This window comes from Saccopteryx leptura, chromosome 3 (assembly GCF_036850995.1).
Source record: "Saccopteryx leptura isolate mSacLep1 chromosome 3, mSacLep1_pri_phased_curated, whole genome shotgun sequence".
NCBI classification, from domain to species: domain Eukaryota; kingdom Metazoa; phylum Chordata; class Mammalia; order Chiroptera; family Emballonuridae; genus Saccopteryx; species Saccopteryx leptura.
Window position 1 is genome coordinate 8071687 of NC_089505.1, and position 24383 is coordinate 8096069.

General features: G+C 51.5%; 1 protein-coding gene and 1 non-coding gene across 2 annotated transcripts in view; both read left to right on the forward strand.

The window, feature by feature from the left end:
* The window catches only part of LOC136398119 (E3 ubiquitin-protein ligase RNF213-like), a 44625-nt gene that overhangs the window by 15612 nt on the left and 4630 nt on the right, over positions 1 to 24383 (forward strand). Inside the window, 25 exon segments of the mRNA XM_066372526.1 lie at positions 332 to 451; positions 933 to 1078; positions 1421 to 1568; positions 1712 to 1850; positions 4220 to 4411; positions 5831 to 5976; positions 6921 to 7075; positions 8814 to 9022; positions 9352 to 9509; positions 9512 to 9530; positions 10561 to 10681; positions 12566 to 12666; positions 12780 to 12825; positions 12827 to 12966; positions 14338 to 14432; positions 14435 to 14494; positions 15021 to 15073; positions 15076 to 15122; positions 19975 to 20086; positions 21212 to 21325; positions 21327 to 21411; positions 21642 to 21752; positions 21755 to 21831; positions 22581 to 22703; positions 23837 to 23947. Of these exon segments, the coding sequence (XP_066228623.1) occupies positions 332 to 451; positions 933 to 1078; positions 1421 to 1568; positions 1712 to 1850; positions 4220 to 4411; positions 5831 to 5976; positions 6921 to 7075; positions 8814 to 9022; positions 9352 to 9509; positions 9512 to 9530; positions 10561 to 10681; positions 12566 to 12666; positions 12780 to 12825; positions 12827 to 12966; positions 14338 to 14432; positions 14435 to 14494; positions 15021 to 15073; positions 15076 to 15122; positions 19975 to 20086; positions 21212 to 21325; positions 21327 to 21411; positions 21642 to 21752; positions 21755 to 21831; positions 22581 to 22703; positions 23837 to 23947 (2828 nt within the window).
* Positions 17691 to 17797, forward strand: LOC136402015 (U6 spliceosomal RNA). The gene has a single exon (XR_010750922.1). It is a non-coding gene; the product is annotated as a U6 spliceosomal RNA (small nuclear RNA).

Here is a 24383-nt window from a genome sequence, read left to right on the forward strand (position 1 = left end):
TTGGCATTCTAGAAATAGACACATAGCGGTTTACTTTAATAGTTCCCTAGGTGATGGAGGGCAGCCCTGCCGGTGCCCCCCGGCCCTGTACCAACTGTGCCAGGGCAGATGGGATACCACCTATGTAGAAGACGGCAGCCCTTCTTTGGGGGGCCTGGACCAGCTGGTTATTTCAGGCTCACAAGGATTGCAGTGTTGGGCTATTGAGACACAGCATGTGTCAGACTGTCACTCAGCAGTGCGGGTCAGCACCAAGACGTGGTGCCTCCTGCTCTGACAGATGGGTAAACCGGAAAAGATGCCAGCAGGCTAGGGGCTTTGCTCTTTACAGGGCTGTGGCACTCCGTGCACATCGACGACCTCCCGAAGTCCACGGTCATGGTTTCTGACGTGACGAAGCTACAGAACGTGACCATCAGCCAGCTGTTTGAGCCAGACGGTGGGTCTGTGTGTATGTCTTGGGGAAAATCTCTGGGGATGCGGGAGGGAGGCCATGTGGTCAGGCAGTGTCGGGAGTGCTGCAGTGTGCTGTGAGAACAGGGCCCCCGTGCTTCCATTGCCAGAGCCCTCGATCCTGCCTCTCAGCGGCAGCTGGGACGGCTCCCAGGCATCCCTACTGCTTTCCCAGGCCATGCAGGAGGCAATATTTCCACTGGGAAAAGTTGTCTGTGGGTGCAGAGGGCTACAGAAATGACACCTGTGGCATATGTCACCTTCTCTTCCTGTATCATCGGCCCTTGGAGCCTTGCTTGGAAGTGAGGGGTCCCTTCTGAGGACACCTGAGGGGCAGACTGGGGGTTCTGCATGTCCCAGGCCTCTCCTTGGGGACCCTGCTGGAGCCAGGACCCATGGAACGGCTGCCAGCCGGTACCCTGCATGCAGTTCAGGGCCGTCTTCTGGGCAGTAGGTTGATTATGTTGCTTTTCTTGTAGCCGAGATGGGACACAGGGCTGGAGACAGCCATGAGGAGGGGATGGAAACAGAGACTGGTGAACCGAGGGCCGAGACCCATGTGGACATGGAAACAGACAGCTCCGAGGTAGTGGAGAGCAAGACCTCTGAGCCCAGGAGAAGCCATGTGAGTTCAGCTCCCTTGTTCCTGGGGCCTCCCCAGAGCTGCTGGTCACCCTCCGGCGCTCCACACCTGCCCCCAGAGAAGCTGAGGACTAGACGGGCAGACCGGGCTAACCTGGCACCATTTTCCTGCATGCTGCAGAAGAATTACAGGAGGGGGCGCATGTGGGCTTTCCGTGCCATCTCCTGGATGTGTTCGCTCTGTCCCTTGAGCCCCAGCTGAGTCCTGAGGACCTGCAGTAGTTCTAAGGGAAGCCAGGCAGGTGGGTGGGCGTGGGGGGACCTGTTTCCAGCTGGGCCTCGCCCACGCTTGGGTGGCTGACAGGAGCCTGCCTGTGTCCGGCAGACAGCAGCCCTGGACACTGACAGCCTGCTGCGGAGCTCCATCCAGAGTGCAGTGGGCCTGCTCCGCGACCTGGGCACGCCCAGTCAGCGGAAGGTGCGGTGGGCGGGGATCCTGCTCAGCCTCCTCAGCGAGGACTGGGAGCCCGGAGGTGAGTGCTGGGGACCCCAGCGGGGCCCGGCCTCGGCTGGAGACCTGGCCAGGCTCCAGGTGGCCCGGGCTGCACCCCTGGACCTCAGCAGGGGCGTGGCATGTGGCAATGTTGGTTGGTGTGTCCCCTTTGCTGTGTTGCAGTTGCTTTCTTGTGGGTCACCAAGATGCGCCTCCACGACCTCTTAACACAGCAGGAGCAAAGCTGCATGTCACACAGGAAGGAGTGGGTGGTGCAGGAAGCCTCCAACCCCGATGCCCTCCAGGAGGCGGGCACGTTCAGGTACCTGATGAAAGCCACCAGGGAGGGGCCTGCAAAACAGTGGGGTGACTGACAGGCAGCCTGTGCAAGGTCAGAGCTCTCGAGTTTCTTTCTTTCAGCTATTCAAAGTGTCTTCCCCCCAAGAAAAGTCTAAGATGGTCTGGATAGGGGTTCTATGGGGGCTTGCAGACTCTTTTCTCTACTTGTGTGTGTGTTTAAATCTGTTCTTGGAGGATGTAGCCGTTCGCCAGCATGTAACAAACCATAGAAACAGATTCTGTTTGAGGTCATTAAATTAAAAAGGTGATGTGCAGGGAGGGGAGAGGAATTACTTCTCCAGACCTCCTACTTGAAGTTATTCTCTAACTAGAAGAACAAGCTCCTGGAGAATTCACTTATTGCCTGTGGTCCTTTTTCTCTAAAACCACCATGATGACCAGTGTGGCCCAGGAAGGAGGGGCCGGTTCGAATCCCAGGTGGAAAATTCTGTCCATGCCTGAGCGGCAGGATTGCGTAGACTTTCTTTGGGACTCTGGCCTCAGCTCTCTCGTCTCTGAATGAAGGTTTTTCTCATCCTTTGGCCCCTCTGGGTCCAGTGGCCCAGGCTCTGCTGGACTCCGCTCTGGGTGTACGAGTAGGCGGGACTGGAACACAACCGGGTGGGGGCTCATCAATGGGGTTTTATTACTGTAGGGGTCTCTGCTTCTTCTCCACCCCTCCAATTATCCTTAATTTCTTTCCTAATTCTACTTCCTGAGTCAGGAATTTTATAAGATACGAACCTTAGAAGGATTTCTGTGCCCCTTGGCTGTGCCAGTGTACTTCATCAAATACTTTATTTTACATAAATACTTCTTAAAGTCTGTGTCGTCAGGGGCCCCCCTTTACACACCGCTTTTGTTGCTCATCTCCTCATTTGCCGGGTGTTCAGAGGGGTCAGGCGTCCCACCCATGACAGCTCTGCCATTTGCTGTAGCCCCAGGACTGACCCATCTCACCTGTTGGTCGGGGACAGGGCAGAACTGCACACTGGTGTCAGGTGTCAGGAGGCAAGTAGAGCTCTGGGGCAGCCAGTCCATGACCGCAGCCTTGGGAACGAATGTTCACCATCCGTGTATTTTGGACCTCAGTCCTTTGCCCTCTTGGGATTAAACAGTCCAAACCCTGGTGCTCTTCACACTCAGGATTTTCCAGTACCCGGAGCCCAGAGTCTGCATGCTTGTCCTGGAGTGACTTCCCTGCCTCTCCCTGTAGCCAGTGCTTCCCTTCCCCTTTTGTAGTCTCTGCACTTTTTCTACTTAGGCATTTTTCTCCCTCCAATCAAGTGACCTCTTGGGTCATTGTCATGCTTTGTTTCTTCAGTAGATGGGTTTGAATTCTCTCCAGGTCCCTACATACAATAGAGCTAAGAAACTGAAGTGGGTATTTTCTTCTTTTGAAAATCCTGCATTTTTCTCCCTAGTATTAATTAACTAGCAAGAGATGCCTCATTGTTTTTTGTTCGTTTTGTTTTGTTTTATTTTGTGTTAAGTGAGAGGAGGAGAGGCAGAGACAGACTCCTGCTAGCAGCCAGACCAGGATCCATGTGGCAAGCCCACTAGGGGGCGATGCTTCGATGCTCAGCAACTGAGCTCTTCTTACCACCTGAGGTGGAGGCCATGGAGCCATCCTCAGCACCCAGGGCCAACTTGCTCCAATCGAGCCATGGCTGCAGGAGAGGAAGAGAAAGAGAAAGAAGTGAGAGGAGGAGGGATGGAGAAGCAGGTGTTCGCTTCTCCTATGTACCCTGACTGGGAATCTAACCTGGGACTTCCATACACTGGGCCAATGCTCTACCACTGAGCCAACTGGCCAAGGTCTCATGTTTTGTTTTGTTTGGGTTTTTAGGTGAGAGGAGGGGAGATAGTGAGGTAGACTCCCACATGTGCCCCAACTGGAATCCACCCGGCAAACCCATCTGGAACTGATGCTTTAGTACTGAGCTATTTTTAGCACTCGAGGCTGACGTGCTTGGACCAACTGAGCTACCCTCAGTGCCCAAGGCCATGCTCGAACCAGTTGAGCCACTGGCTGTGGGAGGGGAAGAAGGAGGGAAGGGGGAGAAGAAAGGGGGGAGAAGCAGATGATTGCTTCCTCTGTGTGCCCTGACTGGGAATTGAACCTGGGACGTCCATACACTGAGCCACCAGCCAGGGCCGTCTCATATTTTACCACAAGAGTTTTTTAAATGAATTGTAGTTTATTCTATATAAACTTAATTACAGTGACAGTGTAATGCAATTAACAGAAACAATCACATTTATATATATCACTACTCAGGTCTAGTGTACAAAACCCCCAGTGACAAAAGCTCACTCTGGGCTAGCCACATGCTGTCTCCCTCACTGCAGGCACACCCTCTGGAGGCGCGTCCAGGGTGCAGTGACCCCTCTCCTGGCGAGCATAGTGTCTGTCATCGACAGAGATGGCAACCTAGAGCTCTTGGCCACGCCTGACACTCCATCCTGGGCCAGAGACCTTTGGATGTTTATTTTCAGGGACATTAAGCTTCTGAACATTCCTGTTGTGATGAGCGATACCAGGTGAGTAGAGGACTTCCTGCCTGTGGTGAGGAAGCACCCAGCACTGTGGCAGTCGGAGTCTGCTCTTCCACGTGTCCAATAGCACACAGGGCCCTGACTGGATAGTCACACTTAGTCTGGCACTTGGTGTAGCCTCACGGCCTGTGGGAGGAGTTTAGTGGCATCTGAGGAATCTGGGCTTCAGGCGCCGGCCACATTCCGTGCCCTCAGATCATGACATGACGAGCATCACCGTCATCCACTCCATCTTTTCGGAGAGGCTGCAGTGGGAGAACTGCGTCGTCTATGTGCTTCCTGGTTTCTCTCTGTGTGGTGGGGCTCTCAGAGCCTAGCCCTAGGTCCACTCCTGTGTGACTCCCCAAAGCTTCCTGTTTGGATTTTAGGGGGCTTCTTTACAAAGGAGAAGTGATTGTCTGCTTTCCCCCTCCCTTGCCCCCTTCTTTCCCTCTTCCCCTCCTCAGCCATTGACTTGATTGGTTTGAGGTTGGCCCCGGGTGCTGAGGATACCTCCCTTGGAATGCATCAGCCTCAGGCACTAAAAATAGCTCAGTACTCAAGCATCAGCCCCAGATGAGGTTGCCAGGTTGATCCTGGTGAGGGTGCATGCAGGAGTCTGCCTCACTATCTCCTGTCCTTTCACCTTAAAAAAAAATGAGTTAAGTGAAATTCAAAATCACTGGTGGAGACCCCGAGAAGACAGACTCAACACTTGAACATGAGACAAACTCGTTCTGACCTCATGTCCTGTCTGCACAGGGCACGGCAAAGCCCTGGCTCCCTGAGACTGTAGCCAGCCTACTTGACCCCTCCCAGGCTTGGTCTGTCTGCACAATAGATTACACAAGGCCATCCTTGAATTCCTTTAGAACAGAAACCTGAGCTGTGACACAGACCAGAGGACTGGCTTCATTACCTTAAACATTCCTCAGTCTTTTTTTTTTTTTTTTTAATTTTTAATTTTTATTTTTTTACAGAGACAGAGAGAGAGAGAGAGTCAGAGAGAGGGATAGACAGGGACAGACAGACAGGAATGAAGAGAGATGAGAAGCATCAATCATTAGTTTTTCATTGCGCATTGCGACACCTTAGTTGTTCATTGATTGCTTTTTCATATGTGCCTTGACCGCAGGCCTTCAGCAGATCGAGTAATGCCTTGCTCGAGCCAGTGACCTTGAGCTCAAGCTGGTAAGCTTTGGCTCAAACCAGCTGAGCCCGCGCTCAAGCTGGTGACCTTGGGGTCTCGAACCTGGGTCTTCTGCATCCCAGTCCGACGCTCTATCCACTGCGCCACTGCCTGATCAGGCAAACATTCCTCAGTCTTGAGAGCTAAGAACAGTGGGCTGGGGGGAGGTGGCTCCTGTCTTACATTTTGAGTGATACTTCACTGACTGTTTTCTGACCTCACTTGCCCAACTGCAGGTCCAAGAATGAGATGTCCCACATCCTGGTGCAGAGCCACATGAACCTCTCGGACAATGTCTGCAACGCTGTCCCATTCAGCTGGAGGATCAGGGACTACCTGGAGGAGCTGTGGGTCCAGGCTCAGAACATCTCCAAGGCTGCAGGTACATCCAGGGGAACACTGTAAGGGATCGCTGTGGCAGGAAGAGAGCCCAGGAGCCTGTCACAGGCTAGTCATTCTCATTCTGAGCGTCCTGGACAGCGAGGGCCCCAGGACTCCAATGTCCTCGGTCGGTGCTTTCTCAACAACTGCCAGTTTCAAGAGCAGAGTGCCTCCGTCCAAGCTGACTGTGTCCCCTCAGAACCCTGTGGCACCTTGCCTAGCTGTCTGTGACATGCCAAGTGGTCTGGCCATTGGTGTGCCAGGAAAACCAATATTCACATGATGCTTTGGGAGAAGTCATCTTCCATAATGAAATAATATTTTTAAAAGGTTGGCTTATAGCTCTGCCTTTAAAATCTTTAAAATACACAGATTAAGATCCTTGAAGATGAGCTTATTTTTCTAAGCAAGCCTCCTGCCACTTTTTCTGAGCAAACTTGAAGCCACCTGTCCCCAGAGGAAGGAGTTTTTCTGTTTCGAGGCCACTCCAACTGACCCTGCTTTGCCATGGTAGCATGCCACATGGGGCAGCGCCCCATTCCCAGAGGCAGATCTTTAGTTTGAGCAGAATGTGCCCCCCAGTCCTAGAGAGCAGCCCACTCTTTCTGATCCTGGGGTTCCTGAGATGCATCAGGACTCAGACACACATTCGGTCTGTCTTGGGCCGTCTTCTCCTTTTGGGGCTAGTGAGGCTGTTTGTGACTGAAATGGAACATCAACTCTGCCTTTGTGTCTGCCCTTCCCCCAGGAAATATGGAATGCATCAACGCAATGATCTTAGAGTCAGGCCACCCACTCTCCTGTGCTGCTGGTCAGCGACCCTTCCCCGCTGCGAGTGTCTGCGGAGCGGCGGGCCCAGCTATGGGGGCTACGTGTCCCGAGCAGAGGGACAGGGACGCACTGGAGTGGCGTCCTCACCCCGGGCCACTCTGGTCTCCCCCTCAGGGGCATCCAGTAAGTTTGTAGAGATCTTCCAGAAGAGTCCTCTGGGCTGCTTCCTCGCTCAGCTCTGCAAGGAGGAGAGGCAGGAACTGCTCGGCTGCTACCTGAAGGACTTCGTGCTCTTGACCATGAGGGTGCCCGCGGCAGAAGAACCAATGGTAAGTGCTGACGCTGGGGCAGTGTGGACTGGCTGCAAACAGTGCTGCGGGACAGGACTTGGTCCGGGAGGACCCCGGTTCAGTGCTGCGGGACAGGACCTGGTCCGGGAGGACCCCGGTTCAGTGCTGCGGGACAGGGCCTGGTCCGGGAGGACCCCGGTTCAGTGCTGCGGGACAGGGCCTGGTCCGGGACGACCCGGTTCAGTGCTGCGGGACAGGGCCTGGTCCGGGAGGACCCGGTTCAGTGCTGCGGGACAGGGCCTGGTCCGGGAGGGCCCCGGTTCAGTGCTGCGGGACAGGGCCTGGTCCGGGAGGGCCCCGGTTCAGTGCTGCGGGACAGGGCCTGGTCCGGGAGGGCCCCGGTTCAGTGCTGCGGGACAGGGCCTGGTCCGGGAGGACCCCGGTTCAGTGCTGCGGGACAGGACCTGGTCCGGGAGGACCCCTGGTTCAGTGCTGCGGGACAGGACCTGGTCCGGGAGGACCCTGGTTCAGTGCTGCGGGACAGGACCTGGTCCGGGAGGACCCCGGTTCAGTGCTGCGGGACAGGACTTGGTCCGGGAGGAACCTGGTTTCTGACAGGCTGCCGCACCCTCGGCCCATCGCCCAGGCCCCTAAAACAGGGAACTCTCTAGCAACATGATGAAGATCTCCAATGTCCCTGGAACACCTTCTTTTTAAATGCTTAGCTTCTCTGAAAGGAAATTAGGCAAATGTTTAACAGACTATTACAGGATAATAATAATAACGGAAATTTCAACAGAAAGATACTTCCTTCAAACTTTGTACGTAAAAAAGGAAAGGGACAGATTGGAGAACATAATTAAGGATTAATAAAGTATGCTTAGGAGTCAATAAGAAAATTCGCCCGATTTTTTAAAAAGGAGTAGAAGTTATAAACCAACTGTTCACAGAATTATACAGGCATCCAGAAAGCATTTTTTAAAGTTATTTACAAAAATTCCCTTTAGAAGAGAGAGAGAAGAGTGGGGAGGAGCAGGAAGAATCAACTGCCACATGTGCCTTGACTGGGCAAGCCCCAGGTTTTGAACAGGCGACCTCAGCGTTCTAGTGCGCTACCACAGGTCAGGCCAGAAAACATTTGTAAAACTGCTCAAACTCACTAGTAATCAACAAAACATGAAGAGTTGAAGAGACTCTCTTTACCTGTCCCCATGGCAATACTGTTTTTTTAAAAAGGCCAGCAGTTTTTTCATTGCAGACAGCCGTGTGACCAGCACAGAGCTTCCTGAACACTCCTTGGCAAGGCAAACAAGTGACCTTACAGAAACTGAACTGCGGATTCTGTCCAGAGAGCATTGTTGCACATGTGGTCAAACAGCTTAGTCCTAAGAATGTTCTTTCTAGCTTTGTTGCTAAAAATGGAAGATGAGAAACCATTTAAGTGTCCAAAAATAGGGGTTGGACAAATGAAGGGCGCCCCCTGCGGCCCTTCGATCGGGATTGCACAGCCAGTAAAGACGGTGCTCTTCAAGTACACCTAAGAACAGAGAAACCGTTCATGATGAAAAGTGATACTGTGACCCTCACTTGGGGACAACAAGGAGGACAGGTAGGGGTGTTCAAATGCTAGGAGTGGATGACACCAAGAGGTAGACGAGGAACAGTGCCAGTATGCCTAAGTTTCCCTTTCCTGCCATGTTTTGAATCGTCCCAGTTTTCCATGAGCAGCAACATGTCTGTGTGTGTGACTTAACACGTACACACTCTCTTACCCCAGTTCCCGCGGACAGCTCTGTGGTCCTGCGTCTACCAATTGACAGCAGGAAGCCCCGAGGAGGAGCTGTCTCTCCCATGGGTTCACCTGGCCTATCAGCATTTCAGGATCCGGCTCCACAACTTCTCCAGAATCTTGACTCTTCATCCCCCAATTCTAGACAGCCTAACCAGCGCCACACAGAGCCACAGCTGGGCTGGACATGAGATGCTATGACCATTCTTGGGGACAGTTAGTTCTTCCAGCCAGGGATTGGCCTTCCTTAAGCAGGTGGGAGGGTGCTCCCGGGCCTCTCTGGGAAAGAAAGCTGACAGCCATGCTCCAGATAGGAGACCCCTGCATGGGGCACCTACATTGGCACAACACATGTCAAGACACAGAAAACAGGGCCTGCTGTCTTCCCAGACCATCAAGAGGAGGCTGTGCGCAGGTACCGTGCGAGCACACTGAGCTAACTGCCAGGGCCTCTGGGCTTGGGATTTAGAGCCACTAAAGGGGCCAAGGAAGCGCTGCATCGCAGGTCTGCTCTCCACCCCCAGACCCTGGATGCGTTTGCAACAATGGCCTGTACTGAGCTGCTGACGGGGGGCCTGCTGAAGCCCAGTCCCGAGGCATGGCTACAGACGGTGAAGAACTTGTCCATCCCTCTGGGACTCCTCTGCTCCGACGGGTACGTGCCAGACCACAGAGGCCTGGCCGAGACACCATCAGGGAAGTCAGGTGAGTCACTGGAGCTGCACTCAGAGCCCCTTCCACTTGTGCTGAGTCCCAGGCAGCTCAGAGAGAAAGACGACGCAGATACCCCTGCACGGAAGGAGCCCCTTTCTCCTTCATTCCCTTAACATCAATGCACCACCACTGCCCCCAATGCCAGGCCTCCAATTGGCACTAAAGACACAGAGAAGAGCCCTGGCCGGTTGGCTCAGTGGTAGAGCGTCGGCCTGGCGTGCAGAAGTCCCAGGTTCGATTCCCGGCCAGGGCACATAGGAGAAGCACCCATCTGCTTCTCCACCCCTCCCACTCTCCTTCCCCTCTGTCTCTCTCTTCCCCTCCTGCAGCGAGGCTCCATTGGAGCAAAGATGGCCCGGGCGCTGGGTATGGCTCCTTGGCCTCTGCCTCAGGCGCTAGAGTGGCTCTGGTCGCGACAGAGTGACGCCCCGGAGGGGCAGAGCATCGCCCCCTGGTGGGCAGACCGTCGCCCCCTGGTGGGCGTGCCAGGTGGATCCCGGTCCGGCGCATGCGGGAGTCTGTCTGACTATCTCTCCCTGTTTCCAGCTTCAGAAAAATACAAAAAAAAAAAAAAAAAAAAAAAAAGACACAGAGAAGAAGAAACCATGTGCAGGAAGTACACGGAATGAGGGGGTGACAGAAGGGTGAGCAGGCACTGGGACCCCATGGCAGGAATGCTGTGACAGTGGAACAGCCAGAAAGGACCCCACACAGGACAGTGTGGAGCGGGGCACATTCAGGGCAGTCATTCGAGGTGGACAAGTCCTGTGCTGGCTGTGCGGGCTCAGTGGCACTCAGCAGGCACAGCTGAGACAAGAATGTGCCACCCCAGGTGACCTCCATGCGGAGTCTAATGAGAAGCCAAACTCGCTAGAGGCCAGGCAGCGCATGACAGGGCCCACACCGGTCTCTCTCTCTGCTGGCACCCCTATCCGTGGCTCATCTTCCTCCTCCAGAGCCCCCCTCCCGTGGCTTCTCTGGCTCTCTCATCAGCTGAGTGGGTGGCGCCCTCTCTTGACAGAAACCTCTGGCACCGCATCTCCTCCGTGGTGCTCTTTGTGGAGCACGTCCTGCTGGGGACCAGGAGCTGCATGCCCGAGCTGGACTAGCTGGTGACCAAGTATGTCCTCTTGCTCGACAAGGTGAGCACTTAGGCTTGTCTCAGCATGCAGCATCTGTCTGTCCCACACAAAGAGTAACTGCAGCATAGCCTGACCTTTATCTGACAAGGTCAGCTAGAACTGCAAAGGGAAGTGATCCTGTCACAGAGGCTGCCGGGTTTTCTGTGTTTAATTCTTCAGTTGCTCACCCTATCCTGCGTGCCAAGTCAGAGCACATCGTTTTAGAGAAGCCACTCATGCACAGGACGTGCAGTGAAACCTTTGGGACAGCAGAGGAGGAAGGGCTCCAGCCCGATCCTCAGTGCCCAGACCAGCCTGGCCACTACTTGCAAAATCTAGGAACATTCTACCTGTCCAACAGTGGGATAAAAGGGAACTGGTACAGTCATCAGATGGTATCCTATAGCGGTTAGTTACCAGGAATGAGCTGGACCTTCATGTAGTGATGAAGAAAGCAGGTTGCAGAAGCTTAGATACAGTGTGATGCAAAGTTTAAACCCATTCAAAACAATAACAGTATCTTTATTCATGCATACAAATGTTCCTATCTTTTTTTTTTTTTTAAACAGAGGCAGAGATAGAGAGGGACAGATAGGCACTGACAGACGGGAAGGGTGAGAGATGAGAAGCATCAGTTCTTTGTTGCAGCGCCTTAGTTCACTGATTGCTTTCTCATATGTGCCTTGACCAGCAAACTACAGCAGAGCAAGTGACTGGCTCAAGCCAGTGATCTTGGGCTCAAGCCAACGACCTTGGGCTTCAAACCAATGACCTTTGGGCTTCAAGCCAGCGACCTCAGGGCTCAAGCCAGTGACCATGGGGTCATGTCTGTGATCCCACACTTAAGCCAATGACCCTGCTTTCAAGCTGGTGAGCCTGTTCTCAAACCGGCGACCTTGGGGTTTTGAACCTGGGTCCTCTATGTCATAGTCTGATGCTCTGTCCACTGCGCCACTGTCTGGCCAAGCGGAATGTTCCTATCTTTAAAATTACTCAGAACACACTTGACCAGGCAGTGGTGCAGTGGATAGAGCATCGGACTAGAATGCATAAGACCTAGGTTCGAGACCCCAAGGTCGCCAGCTTGAGCGGGCTCATCTGGTTTGAGCAAAAGCTCACCAGCTTGGACCCAAGGTCACTGGCTCGAGCAAGGGGTACTCGGTCTGCTAAAGGCCCATGGTCAAGGCACATATGAGAAAGCAGTCAATGAACAACTAAGGTGTCAAAACGAAAACTGATGATTGATGCTTCTCATCTCCCTCTCTGTTCCTCTCTGTCCCTATCTATCCCTCTCTTTGACTCTCTCTGTCTCTGTAAAAAAAACAAAAAAAAAAAGAAGACAAAACTACTTAGAACAATAACAGCGTCTTTACATATGGATAAAGACCCCACAGTCTCTTTGGGGAGAGGACGGATACATTTGGATTGCAGTTTAGCTGTAACATCTAGTTTCTTTAAAAAGTAATCTAAAGCAAATGTTCCAAAACAAATAAGATTTCTTAAAGCTTGGTGGTAGATTCACAAGTGGTCGCTGTATTATCATTTAAAGTTTGAAATCTCTTATAGAGGGAGGAGGGACTAGACCTTAAAAATAGGAAGAGGGAGCAATCGGAAGTTGAGAACACCAACCTTCTCCCAAAAGTGGCATGGTCACAAAGAGCATTCAAAGCTAAAGACACTGAAATAAGTACAAAAAGAAAAAAAAAAAAAAAAGACACTGCTAAGCACAAGCAAGGCCTCTCCCTGCAGACAGATGGAACAGTCCTGGTTCCCCATCAGCAGGCCAGCCGGGTGGGTGCCGTCTCTATTGCCATGGGTTGGAGAAGATCTTGGTTCACCTGGCCTGGCCAACCTTGCCCTTCCTTATTGCTAATTCTCTTGCTGGTCACTGCCTTTCTCCTCCAGTACCTGCACGAGAACTCTGACATCAAGACCCACAAGCGTTTTGTGGTAGTGATGACCGCTCTCTGTGAATGTAAGGAAGAGGCCAGCGGGATGTTTACCCGGTGAGACCTTTGGTTTGGGACCCACGAGGGAGAGGACGTTGAACCATTGGTGTTTCTAGTGTCTCCCAGCCAGCTTCTGTGCTTTAGCACTGACCACTGGCCTTGGATCCTAGGTATGGAGTCCAGCCGTGCCCTGTCTGCCTGGGAGACGCACACGACCCTGCCTGCCTGCCTGCCTTGTGAGCACGTGTTCTGCCTGGGCTGTGTCCGATCCTGGCTCATTTCTACACAGATGAGATGCCCCTTGTGTTTAACCGACTTGCCTGGCAACTTTTCTCTAAAGGTTTTCCACAAACATAGGTAGAATATCCTTTCTCTTAAGAAAGGTTCTTTCTTTTTCGCCAATACGGTATTCAGAAATAGAACTCTGTTAACTTTAGGAAACGTGGTCATAAGGGACTATTCCAACAGAGAAAATAGACCTTCATAATAACACCTAATGTCTCAAAATTATTGTCTCCCGCAGACATACATGTGTATAGATTTGGGAGACAGCAAACCAGACAGTCTTAAGTTATATAAAGTCGTCACCAAGAGAACAAAGGAATGTAGGTGGTTTTTCCTCTTGTTGTGGTACAGCCGTTCATGTTCTATGACCCGAGGGTAAGCTGCGGGCTGGCTAAGTACTCTTTGGGGTAGGTCATTAAAGTTAACGGGAGTCCCGTGGGAAGGGCTTGGCTTCCTCCCCTTTCCTCCTTTCTGGGGCCAGCCCTGTGGTGGGGTCTTTGACACACACTTAAGAGGTTAGCCAGCTGGTCCAAAAGCTCAGGGGTTCTTAGAAGGAGATGAGCACATCCTTCCTGGCACTGTTCTCCAGGCCCCTCCAAGCCATGTCAGGAGATGTTTACATGTTTTTGTTTAAAAAATCAAAATGCCGCCTGACCAGGCGGTGGCGCAGTATATAGAGCGTCGGACTGGGATGCGGAAGCATCCAGGTTCGAGACCTCAAGGTCACCAGCTTGAGTGCGGGCTCATCTGGTTTGAGCAAAAAGCTCACCAGCTTGGACCCAAGCTCGCTGGCTCGAGCAAGGGGTTACTCGGTCTGCTGAAGGCCCGCGGTCAAGGCACATTGAGAAAGCAATCAATGAACAACTAAGAAGTCGCAACGCTCAATGAGAAACTAATGATTGATGCTTCTCATCTCTCTCCGTTCTTGTCTGTCCCTGTCTATCTCTGCCTCTGTGTAAAAAAAAATCAAGGCCCTGGCCGGTTTGCTCAGTGGTAGATTGTCAGCCTGGCGTGCAGAAGTCCCGGGTTTGATTCCTGGCTAGGGCACACAGGAGAGGTGCCCATCTGCCTCTCCACCCCTTCCCCTCTCCTTCCTCTCTGTCTCTCTCTTCCCCTCCCGCAGCGAGGCTCCATTGGAGCAAAGATGGCCCGGGTGCTGGGGATGGCTCCTTGGCCGCTGCCCCAGGCGCTGGACTGGCTCTGGTTGCAACAGAGCGATGCCCCGGAGGGGCAGAGCGTTGCCCCCTGGTGGGCGTGCCGGGTGGATCCCGGTCGGGCGCATGTGGGAGTCTGTCTGACTGTCTCTCCCCATTTCCAGCTTCAGAAAAATACAAAAAAAAAAAAAAAATCAAAATGCCTTCTGCATCGCAAAGCACTGAGTATGGAGGGAATTGGGAGCCCATCCTATAAGCCCTTTGACTGTAATTTTCCACCATTTCCAAGGGATGCCATTGAGAAGTACTTCCACTTCCGACAGATGTGCACCAGCTTCTCTGTGGACCTGGTGTCTACCATGTGCTTCAAAGACAACTGTCCCCCACTCAGGATGTGGTCGAAGCTCTTCTGTCTCTGCTCTTTGTGCAAAAGAACCTCTTAAGAGGCCCTGGCCGGTTGGCTCAGCGGTAGAGCGTCGGCCTAGCATGCGGAGGACCCGGGTTCGATTCCCGGCCAGGGCACACAGGAGAAGCGCCCATTTGCTTCTCCACCCCTCCGCCGCACTTTCCTCTCTGTCTCTCTCTTCCCCTCCCGCAGCCAAGGCTCCATTGGAGCAAAGATGGCCCGGGCGCTGGGGATGGCTCTGTGGCCTCTGCCCCAGGCGCTAGAGTGGCTCTGGTCGCAATATGGCGACGCCCAGGATGGGCAGAGCATCGCCCCCTGGTCGGCAGAGCGTCGCCCCATGGTGGGCGTGCCGGGTGGATCCCGGTCGGGCGCATGCGGGAGTCTGTCTGACTGTCTCTCCCCGTTTTTAGCTTCAGAAAAATGAAAAAAAAAAAAAAAAAAAAAGAACCTCTTAAGAAATGAGCTCCAGAGTAAGTTGCTTTCTTCCTAGGAGTCTAGACATCCAGTCTCCCTCTTGTTGTCACATGTCTGGTGTGACCAGTGAGCTTACCTCACTCCGGTTAAAGGGTGCCGTGAACACACAAAATCTCTGTCTCCCTTTGACGACGTTGTGGACAAGATTTGCCTGTCATCCGCTCCATGGTCCTGAAACTGCTTCTGAAGTACAGGTCAGTGCACTGGCGTCCAAAAACCCTGCCTGCTTTTATTTTTCTTTCATTCTTTTTTTTTTTAAATAAGTGCAAAGAAAGGAGATCAAGAAACAGACTCCCATGCCTGACCTGTGGTGGTGCAGTGGGATAAAGCATCGACCTGGAACACTGAGGTTGCCGGTTCGAAACCTTGGGCTCGCCTGGTCAAGGCACATATGGGAGTTGATGCTTCCTGCTCCTCCCCTTTCTCTCTCTCTCTCTCTCTCTCTCTCTCTCTCCCCCCTCTCTCTAAAAATAAATAAATAAAGAAAGAAAGAAAGAAAGAAAGAAGAAAGAAAAAAGAAACAGACTCCTACGTGTGACCCAACTAGGATCCACTTGGCAATCCCTCCATTTGGGTCAGTGCTTGAATCAACCAAGCTATCCTAAGCACCTGGGGCTGACACTCAAACCAATAAAGCCACTGGCTGCAGAAGGGGAAGAGAGAAAAGGAGGAGAGGGAAAGAGAGAGAGAAAGATAGTCGCTTCTCATGTGTGTCTTGACTGGTGATCAATTCCAAGATGTCTGCATGCTGCGCCGACGCTCTATTCGCTGAGCAGCCAGGCAGGGCTTTTCCTCTTCATCCAGGTTCTCTCTGCTGCCTGCACTCGTCCCCGCAGGACAGGCAGGCAGCAAGTTCACGCTCAAGGAAGGCTTCTCCAGCGGCACAGCGCCTGCCTTAGTTGTCTGTATTGGGGGGTGTTGGCCGTTCTTGCATTCTTGCAAATGCACACAGCACCACCACGGCACATGTTGTCAGGGAGAAGAAAGCAGGTGGTGGGAAGGGGCCTGGGATTTGACTGAGGTGGGAACTCCCTAGCGGTCTAGGCGTGTGATGTTTGGGAAGGTAACTGATACTGTCCCCTGGCTGTCCCAGACATCCTGAAAGCTTTGCTTCAGCTCCTAAACTTCTCTGTCTTTGTAGATGGATAGAGAAGTCCCATAGGGCGTTGAGTTCTCCTTTAGAAAGAGCTAAGAAGGTGACCTGTATTCAGAAGGCTACTCCCAAAGGGTGCTCAGCATATGTGGCCCGTGTTCTGATTGGCACGGTGTCCTTGGAGGTGTTGGCCAAATCAAGACGCTGCAAGAAAGGCTGTACTAGAAACCACTATTTTTGACTTAACCATCCAAAAGCAGACATAGAGGAGAGATTAGATGTCCATGTAACACATGGATCCATAGCATCCTCGTCCATGGACACATCCTTTTCCTTTTTAATGTTCATCATTTATGAAACAGGGTTCCTGCAGGATTTTCAAACAGAAAGCTCTTAAAATGCATTTTATTACAGAACCAGTATCTCGTTCTGCTTTTTAGGTGTATACATAGTTGACTTGCGATGTGAAAAGAGCCTCCTTTGATGTTCTGTAACGTCCACCAGCTCTGATAAGTGTCGACATCTGTGTGCACTTGACGTTCTTTGCTCAGAGACATCACCATGGAGTCGCTGACAGGCGTACCTCCCGGCATGTAGTGTAGATGTAGTCACAGGAGTAGAGACAGCCCACTTACAGGGTACACGCTCTGTCTTGCAATAGGGGCTGTACATTATAGAACTGATACTAAGATAGAAATCTTGAGCCCTGGCCGGTTGGCTCAGTGGTGGAGCGTCGGCCCAGTGTGTGGACTTCCTGGGTTCAATTCCCAGCCAGGGCACACAGGAGAAGCACCCATCTGCTTTTCCACCCTTCCCCCTCTCCTCTCTCTCTGTCTCTCTCTTCCTTTCCTGCAGCCAAGGCTCCATGGGAGCAAAGTTGGCCCGGGAGCTGAGGATGGCTCCATGGCCTTGCCTCAGGCGCTAGAATGGCTCCGGCGGCAATGGAGCAACGCCCCAGATGGGCAGAGCATCGCCTCCTGGTGGACATGCCGGGTGGATCCTAGTCAGGTGCATGTGGGAGTCTGTCTGACTGCCTCCCCGTTTCTAACTTCGGAAAAATGCCCCCCCAAAAAACAGATAGAAATCTTGAAACATAAGACATAATTTTTAAGTTGGTATTGTCTCTGAGATGTGCTGGCTTGTTGTCCCTTTGTTTTGGGGGTTTGAACATTTTTGTGTGTATGAAGAACTGATTTGGCTGGACTAGGAGTTGCTTTGTGGAAATCTAGACAGCTCTCTGGGTAGACTGCCCCCCTACACCCTCCAAGCCCCCTGTTCCTGGGCTGCCTCACCCCTAGCTGCCTGTGCTCTGGACACTTGAAGGGGGACCAGTCACACTTTTTTTCTGGCTAAGTCTTGGGCCACAGAGGGCGGACACCACTTATGCAAGTTCCTTGTTGGGGTCAGATGCCCAGGACAGTATCAGTAGGGGCACTTGACGATCCAGTATTGCAGTTCCAGAGTGTGAGTACCTGGACTCTACAGGGAGTCCGTGCGGTCACGACTATTTTTAATATAGTACTAAGATGATTCACCTTTTTCAATATGTTGGCATGTGCAATGTGACTAACGCCACAGTGGGTAATGGCTGGCATCTCAGCATGAGGAAAACTGTCCTAGGAGCCCTTCCTCATCACCATGCATGGGTTGTCCTAAAAATAGCAGTTTTGTGCTCACCTCAGCAGCATGCGCGCTAAACTTGGGGTGATACAGAAAATATTAGCCTGACCCCTGTGCAAGGATGACATGCAAATTCAGGACATGTAACAAAAAATAAAATAAATAAAAATAAGAACGGCAATTTCTTACCTTTTGTGACAACATGGATGGACCTGGAGACTATTATGTTAAGTGAAATAAGCCAGGTAGAGAAAGAATAATATCATATGACCTCACTTATATGAGGAATCTAATGAACAGTGTGAACTGAGGAACGGAATAGAGGCAGAGGCGGGGTCAGAGGGACCAGAGGGAAAGAGGAAGAGAGGATGGGATCCCAGAGGGGAGAGGGATTAGTGAAAGTAGTACACATAACACAGAGACAAAGAGAGCAGGACAGCAAATCCTGGAGGGAAGGGGGAGGGTGTTGGGGGGAGGGGCCAAAGGGGGTATCAAGGGGAACATGGGATGGGGAGGGAGATATATTCGATAGGACACTGAATCTATGTAAACACAGTAAATTAAAGTAAAAAAAAACAAAGAATGGCAGTTTCCCTGAAGAACATCCTTGGTGAGGATATCAAAGTCATCACTCTGACTAGATCTTGACCCTTGAGGATAGGACACGGATGTTCTGTTGACGTGAGCAGCACACAACAGGAAAACCATGCCAGCAATTTCTGAGTGGCACTCCAAGCGAGCTGCTTTGTGCACGGACGCCTTCTGGGACTTGGCAAGGGACTGCCATCCTGTAGTGACTCAGACCTGGGCATTACCTTTCCTCAAAAGCAAGTGAAGGGAAAATTCAAGCTTCTAAGCAAAAATGAAAATTTTGCAAACTTGTATCTTCTACTGTGAGCCTGTCAGCTTTCTCATAACATAAAGACTTTTTGATGACATGGGTAGTGATATTAGGAATGTGAGGTTTGGCCCTGGCCATGTTGCTCTGTGGATAAAGCATTGTCCCAGCATGCCAGAGGTCACGGGTTCAATCCAGATCAGGGCATGTATGAGAAGCAACCAGTGAGTTACAACTAATGTAACAATGAGTTGATGCTTCTCTCTCTTTCGGTGAATGGAAAAACAACTAAGAAAAAAAAAATGTGAGGTTTTAAAATAAAAATGTGTCAGTGTTGGCAAGTTCCACATAGCTCAGTGCACCAATGTTTTCGAATGACCCATGTTTCATGTTACAGAATCATGTGTTTGTCAGAAACAACTCTGCTTCAAGTGCAAGGTCGACCATTTGACTTAATGTAACTGGCTAAAAAGGCACAGGTGCAGTTTCAAAGAGCACATTGGAACATCTTTAGAAACTACCCATTTATCAGAGAAGAATATTTAAAGTTACCTGGAAGATAAGATGTTTCTCCCAGATACACAGCACTCCAGAGCAGATTCTCTCTGATACTTCAGTATAGGCACAGCTGATGGAAGCAAGAGCAAGTCAGAAGGTCAGGCCGACTCAAACTGTTCTGCGAGGCTTGGAAAACAAAGCCATTTTTGTTTTGAGAAATAGCTTGATTTTAAATGTTATTTTTTAAAAATCTCTAGTGGGCTCAATTTTGTCATTTTAAATGAGTTAATTTCTACTACTGTAAATATCAATAGCTATAACCCACATAAACAAAAGCTCTTAGGGGTTCTCCATAATTTTTAAGTCTGCAAAGGAGTCCTGAAACCAAGACATGTGGCAACAGCCAGTCTAAAATGCAACATTTTTTTCCCCCTTCTTTTTTCGAGTGAGAGGAGGGGAGACTGAAAGACAGATTCCTGCGTGTGCCCTGACCAGGATCCACCTGGCAACCTCCATCTGGGGTGGATGCTCTGCCCATCTGGGACCATGCTCGCAACCTAGCTATTTTTAGCACCTAAGGTGGAGGCTTCACGGAGCCGTCCTCAGCACCCAGGTCCAACTCGCTAGAACAAATGGAGCCTTGGCTGCAGGAGTGGAAGGGAGAGAGAGAAGCCAGAGGGGGAAGGGTGGAGAAGCAGATGGGTGCTTCTGTGTGCCCTGACCAGGAATCAGACCAGAGATTCCCACATGCTGGGCCAGTGCTCTACCACTGAGCCAACTGGTCAGGGCCCTAAAATGCAGTATTTTATATTCTCCAATGTCATACTGAAACATTTTCAATGAAGTCATGTGACATACTATATCTATGTATGTATGTATATATTTACATAGGGAGACTGACAGAGATAAGTCAGTAGCTATTGTTTTCATTTATTTGTTTTTTCAAAATAAATGCCCGGACCTGAGATAAACAGATTTACTACTTCTTTTTCTGTAGCTTCCACGAAGTGAAAGATTATATTCAGGATTACTTGTCCCGATTGGAGAAGAAAGCATTCATAGGGGAAGAGAAGACCGAGCTGTACATCCTGGTCAGCAGATGTCTGGAGGTAGCGTCACCCCTCCCTGGATTTCTTTGGCACACTGGTTGCACCATGTCATTTGCACAATGGAAAAGCACTTCTGAAAAGTCACAGAATACAATTTTTTTCAAATGAGAGGAAAGGAGAGAGACAGACTCCAGTATGTACCCTGACTGGGGTCCACCCAGCCAGCCCCCTACTGACAATGCTCTGCCCATCTTGGGCCGTTGCTCTGCAACAGAGTTATTTTAGCACCTTACGTGGAGGCCCCACAGAGCCATCCTCAGTGCCTGGGGCCAACTCACTCAAAGCAATGGAGCCATGGCTGCGGAACAGAAGAGAGAAAGAGAGAAGAGGGAGGGGAAGAGGTGGAGAAGCAGGGCTTCTCCTGTGTGCCCTGACCAGGAATTATACCTGGGAAATCCACATACCAGGCTGATGCTCTACCACTGAGCCAACCAGCCTAGGCCACAGAATACAATTTTAGTGGCTGAAATGAACGGACATGGTGTTCCAGGGAAGGGTTTCAAAAGCACTGCCTCCGCCCTCAGTCATTGTCTATATTGGCATTGATGTGCAGGAGAAAGAAAATGAAGACAGGCTGGACAATAGACCATTCAAGTTCATGTTTAGCTCCAGGGGGAGGGACTTCGAATACTTTCCATTTTCATTGTCTTCATTTTTTTTGTTATGTTCAAAACTTTTACAATGCATTTGAAAAAACTTTAGATCATACACCATTTTTTTTCCTCAGAGGTTTCCTTTGTCTCCTCTTTCTTGGTCTTAAAGTAAAAAAAAGAGAGAATAGGTTTCAAGGGTTCAGAAAAATGGACTGGAAAACCTACAGCCTTCTTCATCCTCCCTGTAGTTTCTGTGTGTTGCATGGGAAGTTCTGGAGGGTTGGGCTCGCATATTAAAATGAACATCACTGGCCTGACCTGAGGTGGCACGGTGGATAAAGTGTCAACCTGGAACACTGAGGTCGCTAGTTCGAAACCCCAGGCTTGTCTGGTCAAGGCACATATGGGAGTTGATGCTTCCTGCTTCTCCCCCCTTCTCTCTCTTTCTCTCTCCCTCTCTCTCTCTCTCCTCTGTAAAAATAAATTAAACAAAACAAAACAAAACAGTGCCCTTTTCCATCTGGTTCCCCAGGATTCCATCCACGAGAAGAATAGTTCTTTCCCCACCAGTGATGACCTGAGACCCCTCCGGAAGGATGGTGAGTTACTCCCGCATGTCTGTCAGGAGGCATCACAGAGAACCTGCCGGTGAGGCTTCCGTGGAATACCTGCAGGAGATGGCCCGGATCCGCGTCTGCCTAGACAGGGCTTCCGAGGTCCTCCAGAGCTCCGGCCGGGCTCGGGCAAGTTCTCCCTCTGCACCTTTCTTCTCCTCGGCTCAGACCCCCCTTACAGAGAAATCCGGGAAGTGTGGGAGACTGGTCCTCAGAGTAACACTGGCCCCATTTCCCTCAAGTTGGTGTTTTACTCCAAGTTCCTATTTTACTAGCTTCGTGTCTGTCCCAGACTCTGAATGACAACACTGTCCCCGGCACTGACCACTTTATCCTTGGTCTCTGCAGAGATGGCCAAGGAGAAGCAGCAGTTCCTGCAACAGGTCAAGCACTTCTGCGCCCGGGTCCAGAATGACGGGTACCGGGTGTACCTGGTGAGGAAGCTCACGGGCCTTCAGGGGAAGAGTTTGTACAGTCTCTGTCCAGGCCCGGACATCCGGCCCAGTGGGTGTTTCCCAAGGAAGTCACTGCACAGCAGGTGAGGAGCAGTCCCAACACCCCTGGGTACTGTCACACCTCTGGGCACAGCCCCCTCCCAGGAGCAGGTGTCCCCAACTTCCTCCTGCCCACTCGGGAAGGCTGGCGTCTGGTCTGGGCCTTTGTGTTCCAAGTCATTCAGCTCCACCAGTGATGGCCTTTCCCAGCTTGCCTGAGGGAGAGGTGTGCGTGCACCGGCCTCTGCTCCGCTGTCCTCCTGTAGTCCTTATGGGGCATCACTTCGGATCCCGCTGGACACGGGAGCAGTAAAAAATAGGTCTGTGGCTTTTGCTTCCAGAAAAGTAAGTCATTGGGCTTGTAGGACAAGGTCTTTCTACCCCAGCAGCGGGGATGGGGAGAACCAGGGTGCAACAGTCCTTTCCTCATGCTCAGAAATAAATTGCGTTGTTCATAGTGGCACTAAAAACGCTGACATTTCGGGGGAGGGGGGTTAACTACCAATTGGTGCATAGACTGAGTGAAGTCACCTGGCCTCTGATACTGCTGAGTGGAGACAAGGTTGGCATCGCCTCCTCCTTCCCTGCTCTGTCCACCCCTCCGGCTGCAGGGAGCCTGGAGGAGTGTCCCACACAGCACTGCACTTCCCTGCCACGAGTCAGCCTGGAGTCCCGGCTTAGCACCTTTGAACCTCCAGTGATCGCCAGCTTCTTTTCCTTCTGCAGACAGTTACCTGCTACACGTTACCCCCACCGTCCCGCCATGATTAACTCTGTGTTCCTGGGCTTGCAGAAGGACTCTCCAGGCCAGATGGATCGCTACCTGGTGCATGGAGAGGAGGACAAGGCTGTCCGTGACGCTGTGTGCAACGTCATTCTGGAATGCAAACCCCTGGCATTTGTAACTGCTCTGGAGGTAGGATGGGTCAAGGCCTCTCAGAACCTGCCTCTTTCCTTTGTTATATCCCACAATGCACTGGAGTGTCCCAGAGGGTGACAGCGCCTTGGAAGCCACAGTTCCCTGGCCCCCACTGGCAAGCAATAATAGAAGAGCTGGGTGGACAGGTTTGCTTGGTCTCGCTGACCTGCCAAGGCCATTAGTGACAGCAGGTCCTATATGTTGTGTCTGTCAGTTACTTTCTCTCTGAGACCCTGCTGAGATCACTTCCTACAAGATTGCTCTGATGGGACTCATGTGGGCACAACCAGCAGTGTGGGTACTCACGGGTGTTCACTGTCCAGCATGTGCCTATTATGCGTGCATGCAGTTCTCTGTGTTAAAGAGAGATGGATGCAGGGTGTTTAGAATCTATCTTTTGGCCCTGGCTGTTTTGCTCGGTGGACTGAGCGTTGGCCTACTATGTGGACACCCTGGGTTCAATCCCCAGTCAGGGCACACAGGAGAAGTGACCATCTGCTTCTCCCCCAAACCCACCCTCTCCCCCACCCGCCCCCGTCTTCCCCTCTGCCCCTCCCGCAGCCAGTGGCTCTGTTGGTTCGAGCGTCTGCCCCAGATTCTGAGGATAGCTTTGTTGGTTTAAGCATCAGCCGCAGACGCTGAGGATAGCTTGGTTGATTCCAGCACCGGCCCCCAAATGGGGGTTGCTGGGTAGATCCCTGTAGGGGCGCATGTGGAGATCTGTCTGTCTACCTCCCCTCATCTCACTGAATAATAATAAAAAATGAATCGAGTCTGATCTTTCAAGTGTTCTGGTGCTGCTTCTTTTTGGAGACCCCATTTCCCCTGGCACTGTGCCAGGACATGTTTCCAGGACCAGGAAGTGGTCAGAGAATAGATGGTGGCGTCTGTTATGCCGTCATGAGACTTCTACTACATGTGCTCTGAGTCTAGTAGAAATCTTTGTGAACTCTGCAGCCTTGGAGCTGTCTGTTGCCAGGAGGCAGTCCTTGAGGCTCAGGGTCCAGGTCCGTAGGGTCTTAGGAAAGTCTCCTCACCCTATCGTGGTGTAGGGGCTGAAGCACATGGGCTCTGGCCCTTGGCGGGACCTGTATATGCTACAAAGTCTTTCTTGGTGTCCTTGCTCTCAGGCCTGAAGGAGCTCCCAGACCCCACAGGCGGTCTACCTACTGTTGGCGCTTTTCAGAGAGGTCACCGCTCTGCACCAGTCCTGCAACGCCAGCCTGCACCCCAAGCCAGAGGTGAGTGTCTGTCTCCAGGGCTTGTGGCCATAGTCTCAATATTCGGAGGGTACTTGTCTGCCCATAATTTTTAAATCTAGGATAGGGGTTTTCACCTTTCTCATATGGAGGGACTATTTTCTGTTTTACTCAAAGCTGTTAGAATTATAGGTAAAACTAAAGTCAAGGCCCTAGTCAGGTAGCTAAGTTGGTTGGAGTGTTGTCTTGATTCGCCAAGGTTGCAGGTTCGATCCCCAGTCAGGGCACATGCAGGAATCAACCAAAGAGTGGAACAACAAATCAATGTTTCTTTCTCTCTCTAAAAATCAGTCAATAAAAACAATTTAAAAACTAATGTCGCCGATCAGGCGGAGGCACAGTGGATAGAGAATCAGACTGGGTTGCAGAGGACCCAGGTTCGAGACCCCAAGGTCACCAGCTTGAGCGTGAGCTCATC